General features: G+C 44.5%; 1 protein-coding gene across 4 annotated transcripts in view; it reads right to left on the reverse strand.

Moving 5' to 3' along the window:
• tent4a (terminal nucleotidyltransferase 4A) overlaps window positions 1-25,528 on the reverse strand; it is a 134,365-nt gene that overhangs the window by 40,657 nt on the left and 68,180 nt on the right. For 3 of the 4 annotated variants that reach the window (XM_072509484.1, XM_072509482.1, XM_072509481.1), the window contains exons 2-5: window positions 22,120-22,243; window positions 17,486-17,532; window positions 1,616-1,736; window positions 1,423-1,530 (exon numbers count right to left, since the gene is read on the reverse strand). In XM_072509484.1, coding sequence (XP_072365585.1) covers window positions 1,423-1,530; window positions 1,616-1,736; window positions 17,486-17,532; window positions 22,120-22,243 — 400 coding nt within the window. The remainder of the gene's footprint in view (window positions 1-1,422; window positions 1,531-1,615; window positions 1,737-17,485; window positions 17,533-22,119; window positions 22,244-25,528) is intronic. The other variant, XM_072509483.1, reaches the window with a different exon arrangement.

Here is a 25,528-nt window from a genome sequence, read left to right on the forward strand (position 1 = left end):
GGAGGAACTTCTTCACCCAAAGGGTTGTGAATCTATGGAATTCCTTGACCAGTGAAGCAGTTGAGGCTCCTTCATTAAAATGTTTTTAAGATAAAAATAGATAGTTTTTTGAAGATTAAAGGGATTAAGAATTATGGTGTTCGGACCGGAAAGCGGAGCAGAGTCCACAAAAGATCAGCCATGATCTCATTGAATGGTGGAGCAGGCTCGAGGGGCCAGATGGCCTACTCCTAGTTCTTATGAAGCACAAATAATTAAGATAGGCTTTTCAGTGTAGCTTGAAGTAGACAGTCATTTTTCACCAAGCTTAGTTCTATGATGTTCACTGTGAGCATCAATGATTATAGAAAGGATATCGGGGCCTTTCGAGGGAACCAATGTAGATTCACCGATGCTGCCCGTGTGGAGGAAATGCAGACATTTAAAATGTAATCTTCATCCATTAGAACATCCACTCAAAAGGGAGACCATTAACTTGTTCAAAATTAGAATAGAGTAAATAAAAGCAAAAGGTTCAAGTACACCTGGAACATTTGGTGAACAGAAGAACCCTGCTTTTGACAAGTTAGTTACCAGCTGGTGATTCTTGGTCTTTCATTGCAGTCTGCGCAAAATGAAAATAGCCAAACTGCAGTTTGCCGGTAAAAAACAAAGCCTCAAAATAAAGGTATTCCAGAAACATAATGCTAGGATTTGGTTGACGCAAGTGGAGAAAAGAAATGATGATAAAGTCTCTCTTGAATGCTTGCTTTTCTTTACATAAAGAACTTCTGCAGAAAAAAATCAAGTTAGATATGCACCTGACCTGGATGAGATAAATATACGTGGCAAGGGAAAATCATAAAGAAGAATAATGCCTTCAAAGGAAATTTCCCCAAGTGATCCGTCTCTATTGAGATTTGTTAGCTCAAGAGAATGCTACTATGTGGGGAACAACAAATGCTTTCATGCTGTCTAACATATGATCGTATTCACAATTTACCCACATTGCCCGGTCAATTTACTTTTACGTTATTACTAAGGTATTAAAATATTATAATTAGTATTTATATAGAGGCAGGATGCAAAATAGCTTATATTATCTAGATAAATATGTACTAATTGAGGCAAAACAATTACATGATAAATAATTCCATTTAACCAATTTTCATTATTGATGGAAATTTCATATTTTAGTTGCTGAAAGTATTGAGATTTTAAAATTTCAAAGCATAATCATTCTAAACATGCACCCCAATGGATCAGCATTTACATCAGCAGCCGTACTGGGACCAAAACTCAAACAGAACAGTAAAAAAAAATGTTTTAATAAAAAATATTTGTTTTTTCAATTAACGGCTTAATTTTTTATCAAATGCAAATTACCCGCTGAGAATCACTTACTTGTGTGTAATAAGTATGAAATATAACGGTCATATTTACCTTAACAAAGTCTTTGATAAATTGAGCTGCCTTCACACCAGTTTCTACATTAAAACTGATGTCTACTTTGACTTCTGTTTCCTGGTCAGTCAGCTTTATAATTGGTACCTATTAAGGGGAGAGACATTGGAGTGAAGTATCATATTAAAGTAAATAGTACGAAAAAGATTAGACATTCTCCCAAGTAACCTACTGTAGCTTTGTCAAGTACTTTAATAGAATGTGGCTCAGCAATATTCCGTCTTCGTAGCGCTTGCTCTAATTGCTGTAAAGGTGGGTTCTTCCATTTCCCAAAAACTACCAAGTCTATATCACTGTAAAGCAAAAGACAGAAATAAATAATTACCACTGTGCTCATAGGCTGCAGGTCAAGAAATTATTTTGTGTCAAGACTGGTCAGCTGTAAACCATAGGCTCAGAAATGGAGACAGTTATTTTCCTGATCAATACTGGCTAAAAATAACCTTGTTGCAGAAGGTTCCCTAACTCTATTATCCAATGTCATCAAAACAATTGAACTTAAAACTATTGTGCTAGTTCTTGCCTTCTCTTCTGTTGCTCTTACCCAAGATCAAATGGATGTTTTGCAAAACTAGATCCCAGAATGGGAGTCAGAAAGTGGCAGTTTTAAACGATAATAAAGAAACAGCGTAGGATTTCTTATTTGGAGCCAAATTCAAATATGTTTTCATTGTATCAATTAAGTACATACAGGAGGGCAGCTCAGTGGCGTAGTGTTTAGCACTGCTGCTGCATGGCACCGAGGACCCGGGTTTGCACATTCGCCCAGTGTCTGCGTGGGTCTCACCCCCACGACCCAAAACGATGTGTAGAGTAGGTGGATTGGCCATGTTAAATTGCCCCTTAATTGGAAAAAAGAATTGGGTACTCGAAAAAATTTTTTTAATTAAGTACATACAGATGAAAGGCATTGATTGGATAGTTACTTGAGCACAATAAAAGAGAGATTTCTGTCAACTTCCGGTGGCGGCCATGGAGTGAGTGGGCACTCACAGGTCAGCTCAGGCTCGAAGCCGTTGGTTTGAGCTCTTCTTACCCGAAAGTGGGGTAGTTTTGACAGGAAAGTGTAGCTGAAGGTGTGGAGGAGAAGTTGGCCTGCCAGAGGGTGTGGAAGGTACAAGTGCAATAAAATAAGTTTTGAGGATGCTAGCGGGGCTGGTGGCTGAGCGGGGTGATGGTCAAGACTCCAGAATTGCACAAGTCCCGAAGGCAAAAACGGAGAGCGGGGGAGCCACACGCAGGCGGTGATTGTGAGGCTCCATACATTTGTGGAGAAGGAAAAGATCCTATGATGGGCCAAGGAGAAGCAGAACTGCGAATGGGAGGGGAACCAAGTCTGAATTCACCAAGATATTGTTGCGGAGCTGGCGAAGAGGAGTGCTGGATTAAACAAGGCCAAAGTGGTGTTATACCGAGAGCAGATTCGTTTTGGGGTATTGGACACGGCAAAGCTGTGGGTGACTTTCGATGGTCGTCGTATTATTTTGAAACTCCAGAAGAGGCCAATGACTTTATAAGAGACCATAAATTGGGGAGAACTGAATGTTGATGAGGGACGGAGGAGATGGAACAGCAGAGGTCGGAAGATGCGGGTATTATGGGGACCGGAGGGTGGGGTACACGGGGAGCTGATTGCGTAGACCAAGGAAGAAAAGGTGAGGGGAGGGATAAGAAGGAGCCTTTGGGCAGGAGCTGGCACACTGGCAGGTAATGCTGGTGAACGGAAGTAAGGTCGGGGAGATGGCAGCAGAGGATGGCCAAGTGGGGGATGCGACATGGCAGTGTTGGAGACCTGTGGTCATGGACAGAGAAGGTAGCAATTTTGGATGGGGCCAGTTCAGGGAGAAATTAAAGGAGGTAAAATCGGAGGGGGATGATGGCGGACGATAGAGGGGAATGGAAACGCAAGCCTCCAGTAAGGTTCATAACATGGAATGTACGGAGACTGAACGGGCTGGTGAAGTGGTCTTCGGTCTTCACGCAAGAGTTTGAAGGCAGGGGTGGCCTCTCTGCAGGAGACGCACCTCTGAGTGAAAGATCATGTTAGGTTGGGAAAGGGATGGGTCAGGTATTCCCTCGGGGTTTGATTCAAAGTCGCAGGGGTGGCCACCTTGCTCAGCAAAAGGACAGGCTTTGTAGGGGCCAAGGAAGTGCGGGACCCGAATGGGAGGTCTGTGATAGTGAGCAGGATGTTGGAGGAGACGCCAGTGAATGTATATGGTGCTAGTGAATGTATATGTGCCGAATTAGGACGACGTGGGGTTTGTGAAGGGGTTCCTAGGAATGATTTTGGACTGAAGACATGCTACAGTTGAATACGAGTGGGTGATTTTAACTGCATGCTGGAACCGATGGTGGATAGGTTGAGCCCCAAGTCAATGAGAAAGTTGAGGATGGCGAAGGAGTTGGGAGGGTTTATGGAATGTATGGGAATGGTTGATCCATGGAGGTTTGGGAACCCGGGGAAGAGGGAGTACTCCTTCTTCTCACATGTGTATAAGGTATACTCCAGAATTGACTTTTTTGTCGTGAGCCAAGCAGTATTGGTGGATTGGGGACGGAGTACGTGGAAATTGTGATCTCGGATCATGCACCGCACTGAACTGATTGGAGATTAGATTTAGCTCAAGGCAGGAGCAGAGGCCGGAATGGAGGTTGGATTCATGAACATAGAACATAACAGCAAGGCAGAGGCCCTTCTGCCCTCGATGTTGCGCCAACCTGTGAAACCACTCTAAAGCCCATCTACACTATTCCCTTATCATCCAGATGTCTATCCAATGACCATTTGAATGCCCTTAGTGTTGGCGAGTCCACGACTGTTGCAGGCAGGGCATTCCATGCCCTTACTACTCGGAGTAAAGAACCTACCTCTGACATCTGTCCTATATCTATCTGCCCTCAATTTAAAGCTATGTCCCCTCGTGCTAGACATCACCATCCGAGGAAAAAGGCTCTCACTGTCCACCCTATCTAATCCTCTGATCATCTTGTATGCCTCAATTAAGTCACCTCTTAACCTTCTTCTCTCTAATGAAAACAGCCTCAAGTCCCTCAGCCTTCCCACATAAGATCTTCCCTCCATACCAGGCAACATTCTGGTAAATCTCCTCTACACCCTTCCCAATGCTTCCACATCCTTCCTATAATGCGGCGACCAGAATTGCACGCAATACTCCAAATGTGGCCGCACCAGAGTTTTTGTACAGCTGCAACATGACCTCATGGCTCCGAAACTCAATCCCTCGACCAATAAAAGCTAACACCGTACGCCTTCTTAACAACCCTCTCAACCTGGGTGGCAACTTTCAGAGATCTATGTACATGGACACCGAGATCTCTCTGCGCATCCACATTACCAAGAATCTTACCATTAGCCCAGTACTCTGTCTTCCTGTTATTCCTTCCAAAATGAATCACCTCACACTTTTCTGCATTAAACTCCATTTGCCACCTCTCAGCCCAGCGCTGCAGCTTATCCATGTCCCTCTGTAACTTGTAACATCCTTCCGCACTGTCCACAACTCCACCAATTTTAGTGTCATCTGCAAATTTACTCACCCATCCTTCTACGCCCTCCTCCAGGTCATTTATAAAAATGACAAACAGCTGTGGCCCCAAAACAAATCCTTGTGGTACACCACTAGTAACTGGACTCCAGTCTGAACATTTCCCATCAACCACCACCCTTTGTCTTCTTCCAGCTAGCCAATTTAAATTCAGGGTTTTTGGTGGACAAGGGGGGTCTTGAGAAGGTGCAGTCGGTGATCAGATATTATGTGGGGCTGAATCGGAATTGGGAAGTATCAGCGGCCACATTCTGGGAAGGGTTGAAGGCGTGGTTCGGGGGGGGGGGGGGGGGGGTTCTCGTTCAAGACACACAGGGACAGAAGGAGGAGAGAGGAGTATGGACAGTTGTTGGACAAGATAGTTGAGGTAGACTGGAAGTATTCGAGGGCTCCCACCAAGGAGAATTGGCGGAAAGAAAAAAGCTTACAGGGCAGTTTGACAGGCTGACGACGGGGAAGGCAGAGGGGCAGCTACTGAGGGCGAGGGGCAATATGAATATGGAGATAAGGCGAGCTGTATGCTGGCCCACCAGCTACGGAGGCAGATTTCATCCAGGGAAATAGATGATACGGACAGAGGAGGGGGAGGTAGTGTCGGAGCCGGGGAAAATTAATGAGGCATTTAGGGAGTATTAAGTGATGCTGTACAGGGCCGAGCCAAGTGGTGAGGATGGAGATATTTGCCGTTTTTTGGATGAGCCGAGTGCACTGGCGATAGAGCCTGTGGCAATGGCTCTTAGGTCAGTAGAGAGGCAGGGGATGAGAGGGGGAGCAGGGAACATCGGGTGTCGCTGTACGCAGACAATCTGTTGCTGATTGGACCCGCTGGAGTTTTGGGGGGGAATAATGGACATACTGGAGAGGTTCGGGGCCTTGGCACGTTATAAGTTGAATGTCTGAAAAAGTGAGGCATTTCTGGTGAATGTGGCAGGTTGGGTAGCCAATCTGGGGACATTGCCATTTAGGGTAGCCAGGGACAGGTTCAGGTATCTGGGAGTCCAGATGACAGGGGAATGGTCGACTGTGCACAAGTAGAACCTGACAATGTTGGTGGAGGAGGTTAGGGGGGGATTTTAGGAGATGGAATACGTTACATCTGACCTTAATGGGGAAGGTCCAGGTGGTTAAAATGAACATACTGCTGAGGTTCCAGTTTGTATTCACGACCTCCCGATCTTCATCCCGATGGCCTTTTTCCCGGAAACTGGACACAACGATGTCCGAGTTTATATAGGCGGGGAAGGTACCCAAGGTAAAGAGGGTCCTGTTACAGGGACAGAAAGGGGGGCTAGCACTACCAAACCTGCTGCATTACTACTGGGCTTGATCTGGATAATCATACTTTGGCACATTTAAGTATGCGCAACCGACTCGAGGCAGAATTCACGCAGCGCCTGTAAGTCACCAGGAGCACCGGCAAGGCCTCAACCGGGTGTCGATTAGTACTGTTCTCCACAAACGGAGAAAAGTCGGATGGCCACTCGGGGGTCAGAGGCTATTGGAGTCCCCTGGGTGGTCGGGGACAGTGATACCCCTGGCATCTGCGCAGTGCCAACCAGACACTGTCAGTGCCAGGTTGGCATTGCCACGGGTCAAGGCCTGAGGGGGGGCCATGCCCGTGAAAGGGGAGGTGAGGGGATATGAAGGGGCCTCAGCAGCCTGGCCCCATAGAGCCTGCCCTTATTTGGATTGGGGGGGGGGGGGGGGCGACTTCAGCTCCAGTGCTGAAACAAATTCTAAGTGTGGGCTGGACCAGTGCGAAACTCCCCAAAGGCCCAAATAATGACTAAGTGTGGGTGAATGCCAGTCTGGATCGCACCCAAAAATCCGGCAGGAAACACCCGCCAAAAATTACACTTTAGAAATGATTTGGTTGAATCGGGACTATTATATAGGTTTCTTTCAAGTTCATCAATGTTCACAGCAAGTGGTGTATGATGACAACTCTCCTTCTCAATTTGGAATGCGATTTGTAGGGAAAATCTTATCCCTTAATTTATCAGTCTTTTGGATGAGATGCTAAACCGAAGTCCCAACTGCCTGCTCAGGCAGGCATCCCCATTAACTATTTCAAAGAGGGGAATTTTCCTCAGTATCCTGGACAATATTTGCCCAGTATTCAACATAATAAAAAGCACATTAACTGGTCATTACATTGCTGTTTGTGGGTGTTTGTTGAGTGCAAATTAGCTGCCAAATTTCCTATTTTACAACAGCGACGACATGCCAACAAATGCTTAATTGGCTGTAAAGTGCTTTGAGGTGTCTGTTAGTCATGAAAAAAGTGCGATATAATGTTAATAAAAGGATTAAATAATTCATTCAGGGGTCTGCTCTGGACAAAAAGCAACTCATACCAGAAAATACCCATAAAGTCCACATTTGGAAGATGACCTGGACAATCCCCTGACAGATCATCGACCTTAACCACATTATGGCATCCATCATCCCATTCTTGCTATAGGGTATAACACCTCCTGCCTAAATCAATGCATGGTGTACACACCTGCCTAAATCATGCATGGTACAGTAAGAAGTCTTACAACACCAGGTTAAAGTCCAACAGGTTGGTTTTGAATCACTAGCTTTCGGAGCGCCAAGCTCGTGATTCAAAACAAACCTGTTGGACTTTAACCTGGTATAGTAAGACTTTACTGTGCCCACCCCAGTTCAACGCCGGCATCTTCACATAAATGCATGGTGTGGACACCTATCTAAATCAATGAATGGCTTACACACCGGTTCACACAAGATCAGGGGTCAATTTGCTTTTTGTCTGGAGCAGAGCCCCAAATGGATTATTTAATCCTTTTAATAAAGAAAGCTTTATACAGATCTCTTCAGGGATCATATTTCCTCTCCTCCAGTTTATGTAGTTGACCACTGCTAACCTGCACCCTGAAAACTATTTCCTACTTCTGGTTCGCAAAAGTGGTTGAGAGAAAAAACAGTTGGAGTTCCTGACACTAGATTTAGCCTCTCCCTCCCATTGGGATGCCAGCTTGAAGCAGCTTGAAGATGGAAGTTAAGGATCTTGGTAGAAAGTTAGAGGGATGGCAGGGAAGGGAGTGCAATGTTCCTCCTGCAGGATGTTTGAGGTGAGGGATGCCGTTAGTGTCCCTGCTGATTTTACCTGCAGGAAGTGCTGCCATCTCCAGCTCCTCCAAGACCGAGTTAGGGAACTGGAGCTGGAGTTGGAAGAACTTTGGATCATTCGGGAGGCAGAGGGGGTCATAGATAGCAGCTTCAGGAAATTAGTTACACCAATGATTGGAGATAGATGGGTAACTGTAAGAGGGACTGGGAAGAAGCAGTCAGTGCAGGGATCCCCTGCGGTCGTTCCCCTGAGAAACAAGTATACCGCTTTGGATACTTGTTGGGGGGGGGGGGAAAGAGACTTACCAGGGGTAAGCCATGGGGTACGGGTCTCTGGCACGGAGTCTGTCCCTGTTGCTCAGAAGGGAAGGGGGGAGAGGAGCAGAGCATTAGTAATTGGGGACTCGATAGTCAGGGGCACAGATAGGAGATTTTGTGGGAGCGTGAGAGACTCACGTTTGGTATGTTGCCTCCCAGGTGCAAGGGTACGTGATGCCTCGGATCGTGTTTTCCGGGTCCTTAGGGGGGAGGGGGAGCAGCCCCAAGTCGTGGTCCACATTGGCACTAACGACAGAGGTAGGAAAGGGGACAAGGATGTCAGGCAGGCTTTCAGGGAGCTAGGATGGAAGCTCAGAACTAGAACAAACAGAGTTGTTATCTCTGGGTTGTTGCCCGTGCCACGTGATAGTGAGATGAGGAATAGGGAGAGAGAGCAATTAAACACGTGGCTACAGGGATGGTGCAGGCGGGAGGGATTCAGATTTCTGGATAACTGGGGCTCTTTCTGGGGAAGGTGGGACCTCTACAGACAGGATGGTCTACATCTGAACCTGAGGGACACAAATATCCTTGGGGGAGGGGGATTTGTTAGTGCTCTTTGGGGGGGTTTAAACTAATGCAGCAGGGGCATGGGAACCTGGATTGTAGTTTTAGGGTAAGGGAGAATGAGAGTAGAGAGGTCAGGAGCACAGATTTGACTTTGCAGGAGGGGGCCAGTGTTCAGGTAGGTGGTTTGAAGTGTGTCTACTTCAATGCCAGGAGTATACGAAATAAGGTAGGGGAACTGGCAGCATGGGTTGGTACTTGGGACTTCGATGTTGTGGCCATTACGGAGACATGGATAGAGCAGGGACAGGAACGGATGTTGCAGGTTCCGGGGTTTAGGTGTTTTAGTAAGCTCAGAGAAGGAGGCAAAAGAGGGGGAGGTGTGGCGCTGCTAGTCAAGAGCAGTATTACGGTGGCGGAGAGGATGCTAGATGGGGACTCTTCTGCCGAGGTAGTATGGGCTGAGGTTAGAAACATGAAAGGAGAGGTCACACTGTTGGGAGTCTTCTATAGGCCTCCAAATAGTTCTAGGGATGTAGAGGAAAGGATGGAGAGGATGATCCTAGATAAGAGCGAAAGTAACAGGGTAGTTATTATGGGAGACTTTAACTTTCCAAATATTGACTGGAAAAGATATAGTTCGAGTACATTAGAAGGGTTGTTTTTTGTACAGTGTGTGCAGGAGGGTTTCTTGACACAATATGTTGACAGGCCAACAAGAGGCGAGGCCACGTTGGATTTGGCTTTGGGTAATGAACCAGGCCAGGTGTTGGATTTGGAGGTAGGAGAGCACTTTGGGGACAGTGACCACAATTCGGTGACGTTTACGTTAATGATGGAAAGGGATAAGTATACACCGCAGGGCAAGAGTTATAGCTGGGGGAAGGGCAATTATGATGCCATTAGACGTGACTTGGGGGGGACAAGGTGGAGAAGTAGGCTGCAAGTGTTGGGCACACTGGATAAGTGGAGCTTGTTCAAGGATCAGCTACTGCGTGTTCTTGATAAGTATGTACCGGTCAGGCAGGGAGGAAGGCGTCGAGCGAGGGAACGGTGGTTTACCAAAGAAGTGGAATCTCTTGTTAAGAGGAAGAAGGAGGCCTATGTGAAGATGAGGTGTGAAGTTTCAGTTGGGGCGATGGATAGTTACAAGGTGGCGAGGAAGGATCTAAAGAGAGAGCTAAGACGAGCAAGGAGGGGACATGAGAAGTATTTGGCAGGTAGGATCAAGGAAAACCCAAAAGCTTCCTATAGGTATGTCAGGAATAAGCGAATGACTAGGGAAAGAGTAGGACCAGTCAAGGACAGGGATGGGAAGTTGTGTGTGGGGTCTGAAGAGATAAGCGAGATACTAAATGAATATTTTTCGTCAGTATTCACTCAGGAAAAAGATAATGTTGTGGAGGAGAATGCTGAGACCCAGGCTAATAGGATAGATGGCATTGAGGTACGTAGGGAAGAGGTGTTGGCAATTCTGGACAGGCTGAAAATAGATAAGTCCCCGGGTCCTGATGGGATTTATCCTAGGATTCTCTGGGAGGCCAGGGAAGAGATTGCTGGACCTTTGGCTTTGATTTTTATGTCATCATTGGCTACAGGAATAGTGCCAGAGGACTGGAGGATAGCAAATGTGGTCCCTTTGTTCAAAAAGGGGAGCAGAGGCAACCCCGGCAACTATAGACCGGTGAGCCTCACGTCTGTAGTGGGTAAAGTCTTGGAGGGGATTATAAGAGACAAGATTTATAATCATCTAGATAGGAATAATATGATCAGGGATAGTCAGCATGGCTTTGTGAAGGGTAGGTCATGCCTCACAAACCTTATCGAGTTCTTTGAGAATGTGACTGAACAGGTAGACGAGGGTAGAGCAGTTGATGTGGTGTATATGGATTTCAGCAAAGCGTTTGATAAGGTTCCCTACAGTAGGCTATTGCAGAAAATACGGAGGCTGGGGATTGAGGGTGATTTAGAGATGTGGATCAGAAATTGGCTAGCTGAAAGAAGACAGAAGGTGGTGGTTGATGGGAAATGTTCAGAATGGAGTTCAGTTACAAGTGGAGTACCACAAGGATCTGTTCTGGGGCCGTTGCTGTTTGTCATTTTTATCAATGACCTAGAGGAAGGCGCAGAAGGGTGGGTGAGTAAATTTGCAGACAATACTAAAGTCGGTGGTGTTGTCGATAGTGTGGAAGGATGTAGCAGGTTACAGAGGGATATAGATAAGCTGCAGAGCTGGGCTGAGAGGTGGCAAATGGAGTTTAATGTAGAGAAGTGTGAGGTGATTCACTTTGGAAGGAATAACAGGAATGCGGAATATTTGGCTAATGGTAAAGTTCTTGGAAGTGTGGATGAGCAGAGGGATCTAGGTGTCCATGTACATAGATCCCTGAAAGTTGCCACCCAGGTTGAAAGGGTTGTGAAGAAGGCCTATGGAGTGTTGGCCTTTATTGGTAGAGGGATTGAGTTCCGGAGTCAGGAGGTCATGTTGCTGCTGTACAGAACTCTGGTACGGCCGCATTTGGAGTATTGCGTACAGTTCTGGTCACCGCATTATAGGAAGGACGTGGAAGCTTTGGAGCGGGTGCAGAGGAGATTTACCAGGATGTTGCCTGGTATGGAGGGAAAATCTTATGAGGAAAGGCTGATGGACTTGAGGTTGTTTTCGTTGGAGAGAAGAAGGTTAAGAGGAGACTTAATAGAGGCATACAAAATGATCAGGGGGTTAGATAGGGTGGACAGTGAGAGCCTTCTCCCGCGGATGGAAATGGCTGGCACGAGGGGACATAGCTTTAAACTGAGGGGTAATAGATATAGGACAGAGGTCAGAGGTAGGTTCTTTACGCAAAGAGTAGTGAGGCCGTGGAATGCCCTACCTGCTACAGTAGTGAACTCGCCAACATTGAGGGCATTTAAAAGTTTATTGGATAAACATATGGATGATAATGCCATAGTGTAGGTTAGATGGCTTTTGTTTCGGTGCAACATTGTGGGCCGAAGGGCCTGTACTGCGCTGTATCGCTCTATGTTCTAGGTTCTATGTTATGCACTGTCCCTCCACCTATCCCACCCATCCAAGTCAATGTATAACCTACATATGCTTTCATAGGACAGACACTATTCACCCTGCCGTTGATGGTTATTGAGGATAGTGAGAAAGTGCCATGGATCGTTGAAAGGAGCTTCAACTGCAAGAATAGTATTAATTCACCATGAATGGAGCACAACATGGATGGCTTCCACCAATAATTCCAATTTATTTATATAATGCCATATTTGAAACTCTCACGTAGAGCTTAATCAAACACGCAGTCTCATAGCTTTGCATAGTTTGCTGGTTTCAATCCTGTGTGGAAATGAATATTATCAGTTGTAATGAGCGTGCACTGCTCCTTTGAACCACCTGCTTCCTTCCAGAAATGTTTCTCCCCAACTGAAACCTTGTGGAAACAGGAGGACCTCCATCTTTAGAGTAACTTGAACATTTACAAACATTGGTCACATTAATAAGCATGCAACTTTACAGAGTAGGTACGGTGAACTCCCTAATATAACCTTGCATGGGATCATCATTGCAACTGTCCTGTGCTACACACCGCTCATTGGACAACCTAAAATTCTTGGTCAGTAAATCAACAGACCATTATCCCTTGTGTACCTGACTCAAACTGACTGGTCACAGGAATTGCTGGTGTCTTGGGGTGTATGCATTATATCCAGCAACAAAAAAAAAGCTATTTGTGCCAGGTACTTGCAAAATCATAACAGCAAGACACCCCTGATACCTACATAAGCCCCAGGACTTAGTATTGTGGATTAGGTAACTACCTTGAGGTTTCCTTGCACTGAGTTTTAACGCAGCTGAGGTACATCAATACAAACAACATACGCAGAAAGAGTGATGCGCTCTTGCAGTCAGAATTTAGGGAGCTAGATCGGGATCAGCGAAGATGACCTCAAAAGTAGTAGTCTCCAGGTTACTCCTCAAACCACACGCGAGTATAAAACTAGCAAGTAAAAGAACTAAGTGCATGGATGGAAATATGGCGCAGGAAGGAAGGCTTTAGATTTCTGGTTCAGAGATCAGTTCTGGGGAACATGGGACCTCCAAAGGGCAGATACACTGCACCCAAACAAAGCCAGGAACAATCTCTTTGCGGAGTGATTTGCGAGTGCTATTGGGGAGGGTTTAAACTAATTTGGCGTGTGAATCAGAAGGTAATACTTGGGTGGAATACCAAGGTGCGCAAGATATTGGGAGAGATGCCGAGCACTCGAGTAAGAAATAATAAAGTGGTGTCAGAGCAAGAGGGAAAGTCTAAATTAGGCTTACTGTGCATGAAAGTGAATGCACAGTGTGGTAACTAAGATTGGTGAACTGCAGATAGCCACACGGAAATATAACATTGGGGCAATAACACGCACATGCCTCAAAGAAAAGCAGGACTAGGTATTAAATACACTAGGATACAGGGTATTCAGAAAAGATAGGAAAGGAAAGGACGGCAGCATTAAGGAGAACATTACAATGCAGGAGGGGATGCCCCAGAGGAGCCAAGAGCAGAATCTATTTGGCTAGAACAAGGAACAAAAAAAAAGTGCAATTACATTGTTCAGTGTAGTTTATTGGCCACCAACTATCAGGAAAGATATACTGTAGAGGAGCAGATTTGTAGGGAAATTATAGAGAAGTGCAAGAATTACAGAATAGTTGTGGAGGAGCTCTACAGTGACAACCCTGCTCTTCTCAATATATATTAACACCATGGTGTACAGGGCACTATTCAAAAATTTGCAGGTGTCACACAACTTAGAAGTATTGTGAAGTGTGAAGACAAAACTTCAAAAGGGAATAGATACTTAGGTAGCCACGATTGTGATAAATGGTGGAGCAGGCCCGAAGGGCCAAAACACCTCCGCTTGCTCCTATGTTCTATGTATCTATAGAATGGGCAGGCAAGTGGCAGGTGAAATTTAACGCAGAGAAATATGAAGTGATTCATTTTGGTAAAAAGGAGGAGACACAAAGTAAAAGGGTACAATTTTAAAGGGGCAGCAAGAACATAGGGACCTGGGTGTGTAGATGCACGAATCATTAAACGTGGCTAGACATACTAAAAGCATCATTAATAAAGCATACAGCAGCTTTGGCTTTAAAACAGGGGCATGCTGAACAAAAGCAAGGGAGTCAAGTTAAATCTGCATAAAGCACTGGTTCAGTCTCAACCGGAGTATCCGGTCTACACTCTCTCGGCAACGGTAGCATTGTGGGCAGCACGGTAGCATTGTGGATAGCACAATTGCTTCACAGCTCCAGGGTCCCAGGCTCGATTCCAGCTTGGGTCACTGTCTGTGCGGAGTCTGCACATCCTCCCAGTGTGTGCGTGGGTTTCCTCCGGGTGCTCCGGTTTCCTCCCACAGTCCAAAGATGTGCAGGTTAGGTGGATTGGCCATGATAAATTGCCCTGAGTGTCCAAAATTGCCCATAGTGTTGGGTGGGGTTACTGGGTTATGGGGATAGGGTGGAGGTGTTGACCTTGGTAGGGTGCTCTTTCCAAGAGCCGGTGCAGACTCGATGGGCCGGATTGGCCTCCTTCTGCACTGTACATTCTATGAAACACACGTTAGGAGGTATGTGAAGGCATTAGAGCGTGTGCAAAGATCCATGAGAATGTTTGCAGGAATGAGGAATTTCAGTTACATTGATAGTTTGGAGAAGGTGGGAATGATCGTCTTGGAGAAGACATTTGAGAGGAGGTTTGACAGAGGTATTCAAAATATTAAGGGGTCGGGAGAGAGTTGACAGGGAAAAACCATTCCCATTGGAAGGATTAAGAGCTAGGGAACACTGAATTAAGGTTGGATTGGTCAAAACGAAGTGAGAGTGGTTAGGATCTGAAATGTGTGGTGGAGGTAGTTTTATTCAAAGCATTCAAAATGGAATTGGATTATTATTTGAGCAACAGAAGTGTGCAGGGTTACGGGATGCCAGAGGATAATGGTTCTTCAGAGAAGTACAGACAGATCCAGGTTTGGAGTAATGAGCGTGGCTCAGCTGCATGGGGAGAGAAGAAGCGTGGAAGAGGAATAGTGGTAGGGGATTCCATAATTGGAAAAACAGACAGACATTTCTGTGGCCATAGAAGCAACTTCAGGATGATATATGTTGCCACCCTGGTGCCAGGGTCAAGGCTACTGCAGGATATTCTTAAGGAAGAAGGTTCACATTGGTACCAATGGCATAGGTAGGTAGAAGAGGGCGGAGGTCCTGAAAGCAGATTTTAGAGAGCTAGATAATACATTAAAAGCAGGATCTCAGGGGTTGTAATTTACAGATTACCAGTTCCACACGCTAGTAAGTATACAAATAGGAGAATCGGGCTGATGAATAAGTGGCTGCAGAGATGGTGTAGGAAGGAGGATTTCAGATTCCTGGGGCACTGGGACTGGTTCTGAGGGAGATGGGACCCATACAAGCCAGGCCTCAATGAAGCCAGAATTAATATCCTTGTTGTAGGGAGGCTTGCTAGTGTTCCTGAGGGTTTAAACTAGTTTGGCAGGGGCTGGGAACCTGGAGGTAGACTCACATGAAGAGAAATCAGAAATGCTAATGGAAAACAGAAAAATCAGAGCGAGAGTCTGGAAGACTGAAGAAACAATATAGAAAACAAAAGTTTGACAGTGCTCAGGTATATATGATTCAATACAAGGAGTATAGCAAATAAAGCAGATGAGCCAAGGGTACATATAGTAACATGGCAGTATGATATCACAGGTATTACAAAAATATAGCTTAAAGAGGAACATGAATGGCAGCTCAACATTCCTGGTTACATGATTTTCAGATGAGAGAGAGCGAGAGAGAGGGGAATAAAAAGGGCGGGTGGCAGTTTTGATTAGAGAAGCATTACAACGGTGAGGAGGGATGATATGCAAGAAGGATCATCAATTGAGGCCGTATGGATTGAGTTTAGGAACAAAAAAAGAGGGGCAGTCACACCACTGGAAGAATAGAATTCTTAAGGGTGCATTCAGGAGAACCTTTTTGGCAATATGTAGCAAGTCCAACTAGAGAGGGCATAATTCTGGACTTAGTTTTAGGAAATGAAGCTCACCAGGTGGAAGGAATGACATCTCCAGAGACCTGGATTCGATTCTGGCCTTGGAGAGAACATGCAAACTCCACACAGTCACCCATGACTGCGTGAGTCTCTTCCGGGTGCTCCCACAGACTAAAGATGAGCAAGTTAGGTAAGGTTACAGGGATAGGGAGAGAGAGTGGGTCTAGGTCGGGTGCTCTGTCAGAGAGTCGGTGCAGACTCGATGGGCTAAATGGCCTCCTTCTGCATTGTTGGGATTCTATGGTTCTGTGATCATAATTCAACTGAATTATGGAAAGGACAAAGATAAGACAGGAGTTAAAGTTCTAAATTGGGGCAAGGCCAATCTCAGTAAGCCTAGGAGCGATTTTGCAAGACTAGACATGAAGTCCACTTGAAGGCAAATCAGTGTTAGAGCAGTGGAAGGCATTCAAAGAGGTGGTTCAATGGTGCAGAGTAAATGTGTTCCCACAAAGATATAGGTGGGGCGACAAATATAGCTCTCTGTATGTCAAGGAGCTTACAGGGTAGGAGAAGGCAGGAAAGGATTGTGTATGCCAGACACTGAGAACTCAATACTACAGAAAGTAGAGATGAGCACAGAAGGAGGAGGGGTGAAATCTAAAAAAGAAATTAAGGAAGCAAAGCGAAGGCATGAAAAAATATTGGCAAGCAAAATCAAGGTGAACCCAAAGATATTTTATCAATACATTAAGAGGATAAAGGGTAACCTGTGCGAGACAGCAGAGGATGTGGGCATGGTTCTTATTTATGGTTTTATTATTTATTTATTTCTTAATTCCATGATTCTAAGATTCAATTAAAATGGCTGCATTGTAACAATTAGCTTTTGACACTGCCATTGCTGTGAGCAAACTTGATTTCCCACCCTAAAGTTTAACCACTTCTGTGATCCAGCTGTCAACAACTTTGCAACAAATGGATGATCTACTGCCAAGTTGCTATCAATATCCACAGATTGCCCAGGCATAACTCCTCATTCATATGCTCAGATTGTAAACATAACTGAAACCTGATGTGCCTATGACCTCAGGTTTCGCCAATGCTGAGCAAAGAAGTTAGGGTTTTACACCATTTCTTTCCATCTTTCCTTCCAAACAAAAATATTGCAAAATATAACCAAATCATCTGGTCATTTTCTCAGTGCTGTCTGTGTAACATTGCTGTGGATGAATTGATGCAATGTTTCCGGTATTGCAACAATGACTATACTTCAAAAGTAGAAGAACTTCATCAGTTGTAAAGCACTGTGGAACATTGAGATTGTGAAAGCTGTGAAAGGTTCAAGTTCTTCGGTGTTGATATTAAATTTACTTCTTCAAAACACAGCTAAAAAGATACCCTGAAATAAATTCTAACTGTAGTACAGTTAACTTATTGGCATTTGTTTGAGATGATCAACATGCTAATGTCTGCAGGTAAAATTTCACCTACCTAGTTGGGAGGTACAGTCCTGTACTGAAACTCCCAAAAATTTGAACCTGTGTACAAAACAGAGGTATTATTCAGTACAATTTATTATTAAGGCAATACAACAACAAGTTATTTCACTATGCGTCATTTCCTGGACATTCAATGCCTAATGATTTTGAACTCAACAGAAAAGAAATTTATTCTGTTGAGAAAAACTGAACATTTTTATGGAGAATGTTATGGCTAACAATAATACAAATGTGTTGCAACTTGGACATTTTAATCCAATGTTATATTGATTAGAAACAAATGCATTATGTTCAAGCTTTTTGGTGCACGATAGTTCATTGAATAAATGCATCTTGCAATGTGGCACAAGGTCCTGATCAATGCGACAATTAATTTATTCAATTGAAGGTATCATAATTGACTTTGGAAGGCTTGGTCAAGTGAGGGGAATTTCTTGAAAATGCACACAGCTGTTTTAAGGGTTTCCATCCTCCTGACGCATGTTGATTTCATTTGAAAGAAGGTTTGGGTCTCATACTGTCCAAAAGAACTTTAGCAAGCTACAAGTGGGAAGTGCCCCCATCTCCAGCTCCTCAGAAACCACGTTAGGGAACTGGAGCAACTTTGGATCATTCGGGAGGCAGAGGTGGTCAGAAATAGTAGCTTCAAGGATGTAGTTACTCTGAAGAATCAAGATAGATGGGTGACGGTGAGAGGGGCTGGCCAGTATCCTTAAGGGGGAGGGGGGGGGGGGGACAGTCACAAGTCGTGGTACACATCGGTAGCAACAACATAGGTAAGAGAAGGGATGGGGATTTAAAACAGGAATTTAGGGAGCTAGGGTGGAAGCTGAGAGCCAGGATAAACCATGTTGTCATCTCTGGTTTGTTGCCGGTGCCACGTGCTAGCGAAGTTGAGGAACAGGGAGAGAGTGCAGGTAAACACGTGGCTGCAGGGATGGTGTAGGAGGGAGGGTTTCAGTTACGTGGATAATTGGAGCACATTCTGGAGAAGGTGGGACCTGTCAGGACCTGAACCAGAGGGGCACCAATACCCTGGGAGGGAAATTTGCTACGGCTCTTCGGGGGGGGGGGTTAAACTAATTTGTAAGGGAGGTGGGAAAACGCGTTGTAGTCCAGAAGCCAGTGTTGAGAGAAGTGAGGTACGGAGGAGGGTATCAGGAAGGTGGGTTGAAGTGTGTCTACTTTAATGCAAGGAGCATCCGGAATAAGGTAGGTGAACTTGGAGCGTAGATTGGTACTTGGGAGTTCGATGTTGTGGCCATTAAGGAGACATGGTTAGAACAGGGACAGGAATGGTTGTTGAAAGTTCCGGGGTATAGATGTTTCAGTAAGAGTAGGGAAGGTGGTAAAAGAGGTGGAGGAGTAGCATTGTTAATCAAGGATAGTTTAACGGCTGCAGAAAGGCAGTTTGAAGGGGATCTGCCTACTGAGGTAATATGGGCTGAAGTTAGAAATAGAAAAGGAGTGGTCACGTTGTTAGGAGTTTTCTATAGGTCCCCAAATAGTAATAGAGATGTGGAGGAAGAAATTGCAAAACAGATTATGGATAGGTGTGGAGGTCTCAGGGTAGTTGTCATGGGTGACTTTAACTTTCCAAATATTGATTGAAACTCTATAGGTCGAACAGTTCGGATGGGGCTGTTTTTGTACATTGTGTGCAGGAAGGTTTCCTGACACAATATGTGGATAGGCCGACAAGAGGGGGGGCCACATTGGATTTGGTACTGGGTAATGAACTGGGCCAAGTGTTAGATTTGTTTGTGAGAGAGCACTTCGGAGATAGTGACCACAATTTGGTGTCTTTCACTATTGCAATGGAGAGGGATAGGGCCATATGGCAGAGCAAGGTTTATAATTGGGGGAGGGGTAATTATGATGCGATTAGGCAAGAATTAGGAAGCATAAGATGGGAACAGAAACTGTCAGGGAAAGGCACAAATGAAAAGTGGAGCTTGTTCAAGGAACAAATACTGCGTGTCCTTGATAGGTATGTCCCTGCCAGGCAGGGAGGAAATGGCCATGTGAGGAACCATGGATCACAAAAGAGGTTGAATGTCTTGTCAAGAGGAAAAAGGAAGTGTATGTAAGGATGAGAAAACAAGGTTCAGTTGGGTCGCTTGAGGGTTACAAGATAGCAAGGAATGAGCTTAAAAAAAAGGGCTCAGGAGAGCGAGGAGGGGGCATGAGAGGTCCTTGGTGGGTCGGATCAAGGAAAACCCCAAGGCTTTTTACTCTTGTGAGAAATAAAAGAATGACCAGGGTGAGGTTGGGGCCGGTCAAGGACAGTAGTGGGAACTTGTGCATGGAGTCAGAAGAAATAGGAGAGGCATTGAATGAATACCTTGCTTCAGTGTTCACCAAAGAGAGGGGCCATGTTTTGGAGGATGCGAGTGTGATACAGACAGGTAGGCTGGAGGAGGTAGATCTTCTGAGGAAGGATGTATTAGCAATTTTGAAAAACCTTAGGGTCGACAAGTCCCCTGGGCCAGATGGGATATATCCAAGGATTCTTTGGGAGGCAAGGGATGAGATTGCAGAGCCTTTGATCTTTGGGTCCTCACTGTCCACGGGGATAGTGCCAGAGGACTGGAGAGTGGTGAATGTTGTTCCTCTGTTCAAGAAAGGGAATAGGAATGACCCTGGTAATTATAGGCCGGTTAGTCTTACTTCGGTGGTCGGTAAGTTAATGGAAAAGGTCCTGAAGGATAGGATTTATCACCATTTGGAAAGATGCGGCTTAATCCGGGATAGTCAGCATGGATTCGTGAAGGGTAAGTCTTGCCTCACAAATTTGACTGAATTCTTTGAGGAGGTAATTAAGTGTGTTGATGAAGGTAGAGCAGTTGATGTCGTATACATGGATTTTAGTTAGGCGTTTGATAAAGGCACCCCATGGTCGGCTCATGAAGAAAGTAAGGAGGTGTGGGATAGAGGGAAATTTGGCCAATTGGATAAGTAACTGGCTATCACATAGAAGACAGAGGGTGGTGGTGGATGGAAAATTTTCAGACTGGAGACCAGTTACCAGCGGTGTACCACAGGGATCAGTGCTGGGTCCTCTGCTTTTTGTGATTTTCATCAATGACTTGGAGGAGGGGGCCGGAGGGTGGGTCAGTAAATTTGCTGATGACACCAAGATTGGTGGAGTAGTGGATGAGGTGGAGGGCTGTTGTAGGTTGCAAAGAGACATTGATAGGATGAAGAACTGGGCCGAAAAATGGCAGATGGAGTTTAATCCTGATAAGTGCGAGGTGATTCATTTTGGTAGAAAAAATGTGACTGCGGATTACAGGGTCAACGGCAGGGTTCGGAGGAATGTGGAGGAACAGAGAGATCTTGGGGTTCATGTCCACAGATCTCTGAAGGTTGCCACTCAAGTGGATAGAGCCGTGAAGAAGGCCTATAGTGTGTTAGCGTTTATTAACAGGGGGCTTGAGTTTAAGAGCCACGGGGTTACCCTGGTGAGACCATATTTGGAGTATTGCGTGCAGTTCTGGTCACCTCACCATAGGAAGGATGTGGAAGCATTAGAAAGGGTGCAAAGGAGATTTACCAGGATGCTGCCTGATTTGCAGGATAGGTCTTATGAGGAAAGGTTGAGGGAGCTAGGGCTTTTCTCTTTGGAGCGGAGGAGGATGAGAGGCGACTTAATAGAGGTTTATAAGATGATGAGGGGGATAGATAGAGTGGACGTTCAGAGACTATTTTCTCGGGTGGATGTAGCTGTTACAAGGGGGCATAACTATAAGGTTCAAGGTGGAAGATATAGGAGGGATGTCAGAGATAGGTTCTTTACTCAGAGAGTGGTTAGAGTGTGGAATGGACTGCCTGCTGTGATAGTGGAGTCGGATACTTTAGGAACTTTCAAGCGGTTATTGGATAGGCACATGGAGCACACCAGAATGACAGGGAGTGGGATAGCATGATCTTGGTTTCGGACAATGCTCGGCACAACATTGAGGGCCGAAGGGCCTGTTCTGTGCTGTTCTATTAAGTTGTTAAGAGTCCATGGAATCAGGGGCATCCATGGAACCAGGGATGTGTTATGAATATCTACATTCAGAAAAGGTGAAGGAACTGTTCAATTTATCTGCGTTAGGAAAAATTGGCAATTGAAGTGCAGAAAATTGTAGAAAGTTTCACAAATCTAGACTTGGATTTAATAACCAAAAATGTCACATTTCTCACTCTTATTTTTAAAGAGAGAATTCCTGGAGTTTTATCTGGCTGCCACAAAACACATTTTCTTATGATTTTACAGTACTGGCAGATACTTGGTTTTAAGATTCAGTATTCTTATTAGAAAACCTTTCTGCTAATGATCACAGAACAACATCTCAGCAGAGTCTCACCATTTTATCATATGTTTCATTCAGTGTAGTCAGACGGTTTTACGTTTGGTTTATAACCAATGCAAAATATTTTGTAAGTGTAAAAATACATACAAAAGCATGCAGAAAATGCATTGTAGAGAGGATAGCATCAAAAATCCAGATAACTATTTGTTAAGTAAAATATTAGCTTTAAAGAACTTTACAAATTTAGGGTCTCTGTTGTCTGTGCAAATAGAAATTAGGGGAAAATAAATTCAGGAGAAAATTAGTTTCATATTATAATACTCACATCAGCTGTTGGCCACAGATCTTTGATAACAGATTCTATTCGTTTCACTACTTCTTTACGCATGGTTTCCTCTTCAGGACGCGGTGACACAAAATTGTAAAATTCCATGATTTCTTCATGGAGACTAAGAAAATGAAAGGAGAAATTTAAATTAGAGCTGTGCAACCAAACTGAAATTTCAAAGTGGTTATTTTCATGAGCCTCTCCTTCAACCTTACATATCAACTTATTGTACACTTTTAATTCTAAGTAATAATTTCAATATGATTCAATCTAGAAGGAATACATATATTTGACATTAGCCAAAACCACATGTTGCAGACGCTTACAGGCCAAGCTGGAAGAAAACTATTTTCTACACAATTTAAAATCATACTTCAACACAATCCCCACCTCCAACATTTAATTTAAATGCAACATTGTCAAAGTCAAATTGTTCATAATTTTTAAATTCAGGCTTTCTCAGCTTTGCTTATGTTAATTTGCCACATTGATTTACACCCCATCAGTAGCGCTGCAGAAACTTATTTACATGATTTACACCCCATCAGTCGTGCTGCAGCACCTTATTTACATCATCCCAATCCCCAGTCTGTACTGCAGAGAAACTCATAACTTATTGATGGATTTTACAAACAAAATATACAAACACCCTTTCTTTTTCATATTTGAACAGCCTTTATAGCTCTGACCATTTTATCCACCCAGCTCTGACAATACTACCCCCAACTCTATTCTATTTATTTAGTGTCTTACTGATGCATAGGAACTAGGACCGAATACCTGCCTGCAGATTTTTTAAAAAATGTTTCTTTGATTTGCTCCCTCCCTCCCAACACTGATTAACATCAATGTTCTTAGGCCTCCCCTTCTGAGCAAACACCTAATTCATAACACAAAGGGGTGCCACACCAGGTTTGCCCCTACAGCTGCAGCACAGACGGCCACATTTGGGCTAAAGTAACGGACTAGTTAAACAGATTCTGATCGTGCTTGGTGTTGGTGCAGTGCAAATGTTTTCATTGTTGTTACAATCTCAGTAGAGACCAGGAACATTTTTTTTTAAGTAAACAAAATTCCAGTTAATTACTAAAAAAATAAAGCCACAAGATTCCACGGCTTGAATATTTACTACACAAGTGTCAACAAAGGAAGGCAGTGGCGTAGTGGTATTGTCGCTGGACGAGCAATCCAGAAACCAACGGTAATGCTCTGGGGACCCGGTTCAAACCCCACCATGATGTAAAATTTGAATTCAACAAAATTCTGGAATTAAAAGTGTAATGATGACCATGAAACGATTGTTGTGGAGACCCATCTGGTTCACTAATGTTCTTTAGGGAAGGAAATCTGTCATCCTTACCTCGTTTGGCCTACATCTGACTCTAGAACCAGCAATGAGGATGACTCTTAAATGCTCTCAGGGGATGGGCAATAAATGCTAACCCAGCCAGCAACACCCACACTCCATGAGCGAACAAAAAAACACCAAACATTAAACGGCATCTATTCTACACTTCAGAATTGACACAAATTAAACAAATTGCAGTTGATTATGAACTATAAAATGCACATTAAGTCACAGATATAATTAAGACAGAACCGACAAATTGGCTCAACAGTCCACTCAGATTGGTGACCACGTGCAGTCATGAAGTCTGTCTTCCTCTTGAGGAACATCAGCTTTTGATCATGCTAGGAGATAGTCTGATTTCCAGTCAAAAGCAGCGCACAACCAGAGTTCCACGCACCCTGTCTGTACCACAAAGGGCAGACTTCTGCAGAACCTGCACAACTCTGGATGGCGTAGATCCACCAATGTTATCTTCAAGAAACAGAAACAGCTGCAGCATTTTAACCTCAGCTTCTGGATCGACTCTGCCTGTTCTGCACCACTGAATCAAACTGGTTTCAAACCCTGCTTGTTTTTGTTTCCTTTGAAACTGAGAGGGTCAGTTTCCTTTCCATGTTTACTAGTTCGGTTTCACTTTCTCCTCCCTTTTCAATTCGGGTTCTGTTTTCATTAGAGTTTACCTCAAAAACTACAAATTTATATTTTAAAAAACCCGTATTACCTCACATTGTTAAAATGATGAGTGCAGCAGCTGGCAAATAATTATGAAATCAGGCTAAACCCAATATCAGCCCACAGAATCACTATCCAGAAACTTGAATTCCGCTCCCATGGCATTGCAGCTTTTGTATTAATGTTTATGCATAAAGTCTGTCATCTAGTCAGAATGTGTTAGTCATTCACCTATTCTCTCTCCACAGTTCCCCTGATCTCTTAGCCTCCCCCCCCCCAACGCCCCCCCCCCCCCATCTCATTTGTCAGCACAACTGATCCCCTTTTGTAAAAAATTCCACCGCGACTCCAATTGGACTCACTGTACTGCAGTCAAAAGTTGCAATAATGCAGTCACTTCTTTCAGATTCCAACTCGGCTGCAGAACTCTTGGATTCTTTCTCTGCCCCAATCTCTTATTGCTCACTTAACAGTCCCCGCTTCCCAGTCTAACCTTGCTCTCCACACAAATTAGGCCAACTATTAATCATCAGCTATTAAGCGTGGAAATTATTCATAGTTGTCTATAGACAGCAAAACAATCAAAAATGTTGGTGGGATTATTTAATTGTGGATATAGATTCTTTGAAAAAAAATTACCATTTTTCCAAGGAAAACATACCGAAAAAATCCTGTATGATGACACAAAGCGCCCACGGGACTTGTTAGCCTTTTATTCCCATTAGATTTCCAAGTCCCTTTTCCTCTATTGAACACGATTGGTTAAAGTTCCCCCCTGGGGTGCTTTCTTGTGTCTTCTACTCCGAACAAGTAAAGTCTCTGCCATTTCCTTGCTTCCCGTCATTAATTTCCCGGTTTATCCCCCAAGTTAAAAAGTAAAAGTCGTCATAGTTCCAGGTGACCATAGGCTGCTTTCCCCTTTAAGGGGGAGAGCGGACTGGTGGTGATTTAACTCGAGAATCACCACACCTCAGGCAAGGGGCAAGGTTGAGAAGGTAGGCCTTCATGAATAACCTTCACGAGGGTGGCACAGTAGCACCGTGGTTAGCACTGCTGCTTCACAGCGCCAGGGTCCCAGGTTCGATTCCCGCTTGGTTCACTAATGTTCTTTAGGGAAGGAAATCTGTCATCCTTTCCTCATTTGGCCTACATGTGACTCCAGAACCAGCAATGAGGTTAACTCAGGTTAAAGGCCAACAGGTTTGTTTCGAATCACTAACTTTCGGAGTGCAGCTCCTTCCTCAGGTGAGGGAGAGAGGCCGAAATGTTGGTGGTGGGACAAAAAGGTTGGATGTGCCAATAATGGGAGTGCAGGGAAAAGTAATGCAAAATTGCATATAGTGCTCCAATACCAGTCTTCCAAACAGCGGACGACAGGCCGGA

Source organism: Scyliorhinus torazame, chromosome 6 (assembly GCF_047496885.1).
Source record: "Scyliorhinus torazame isolate Kashiwa2021f chromosome 6, sScyTor2.1, whole genome shotgun sequence".
Taxonomy (NCBI): Eukaryota; Metazoa; Chordata; class Chondrichthyes; order Carcharhiniformes; family Scyliorhinidae; genus Scyliorhinus; species Scyliorhinus torazame.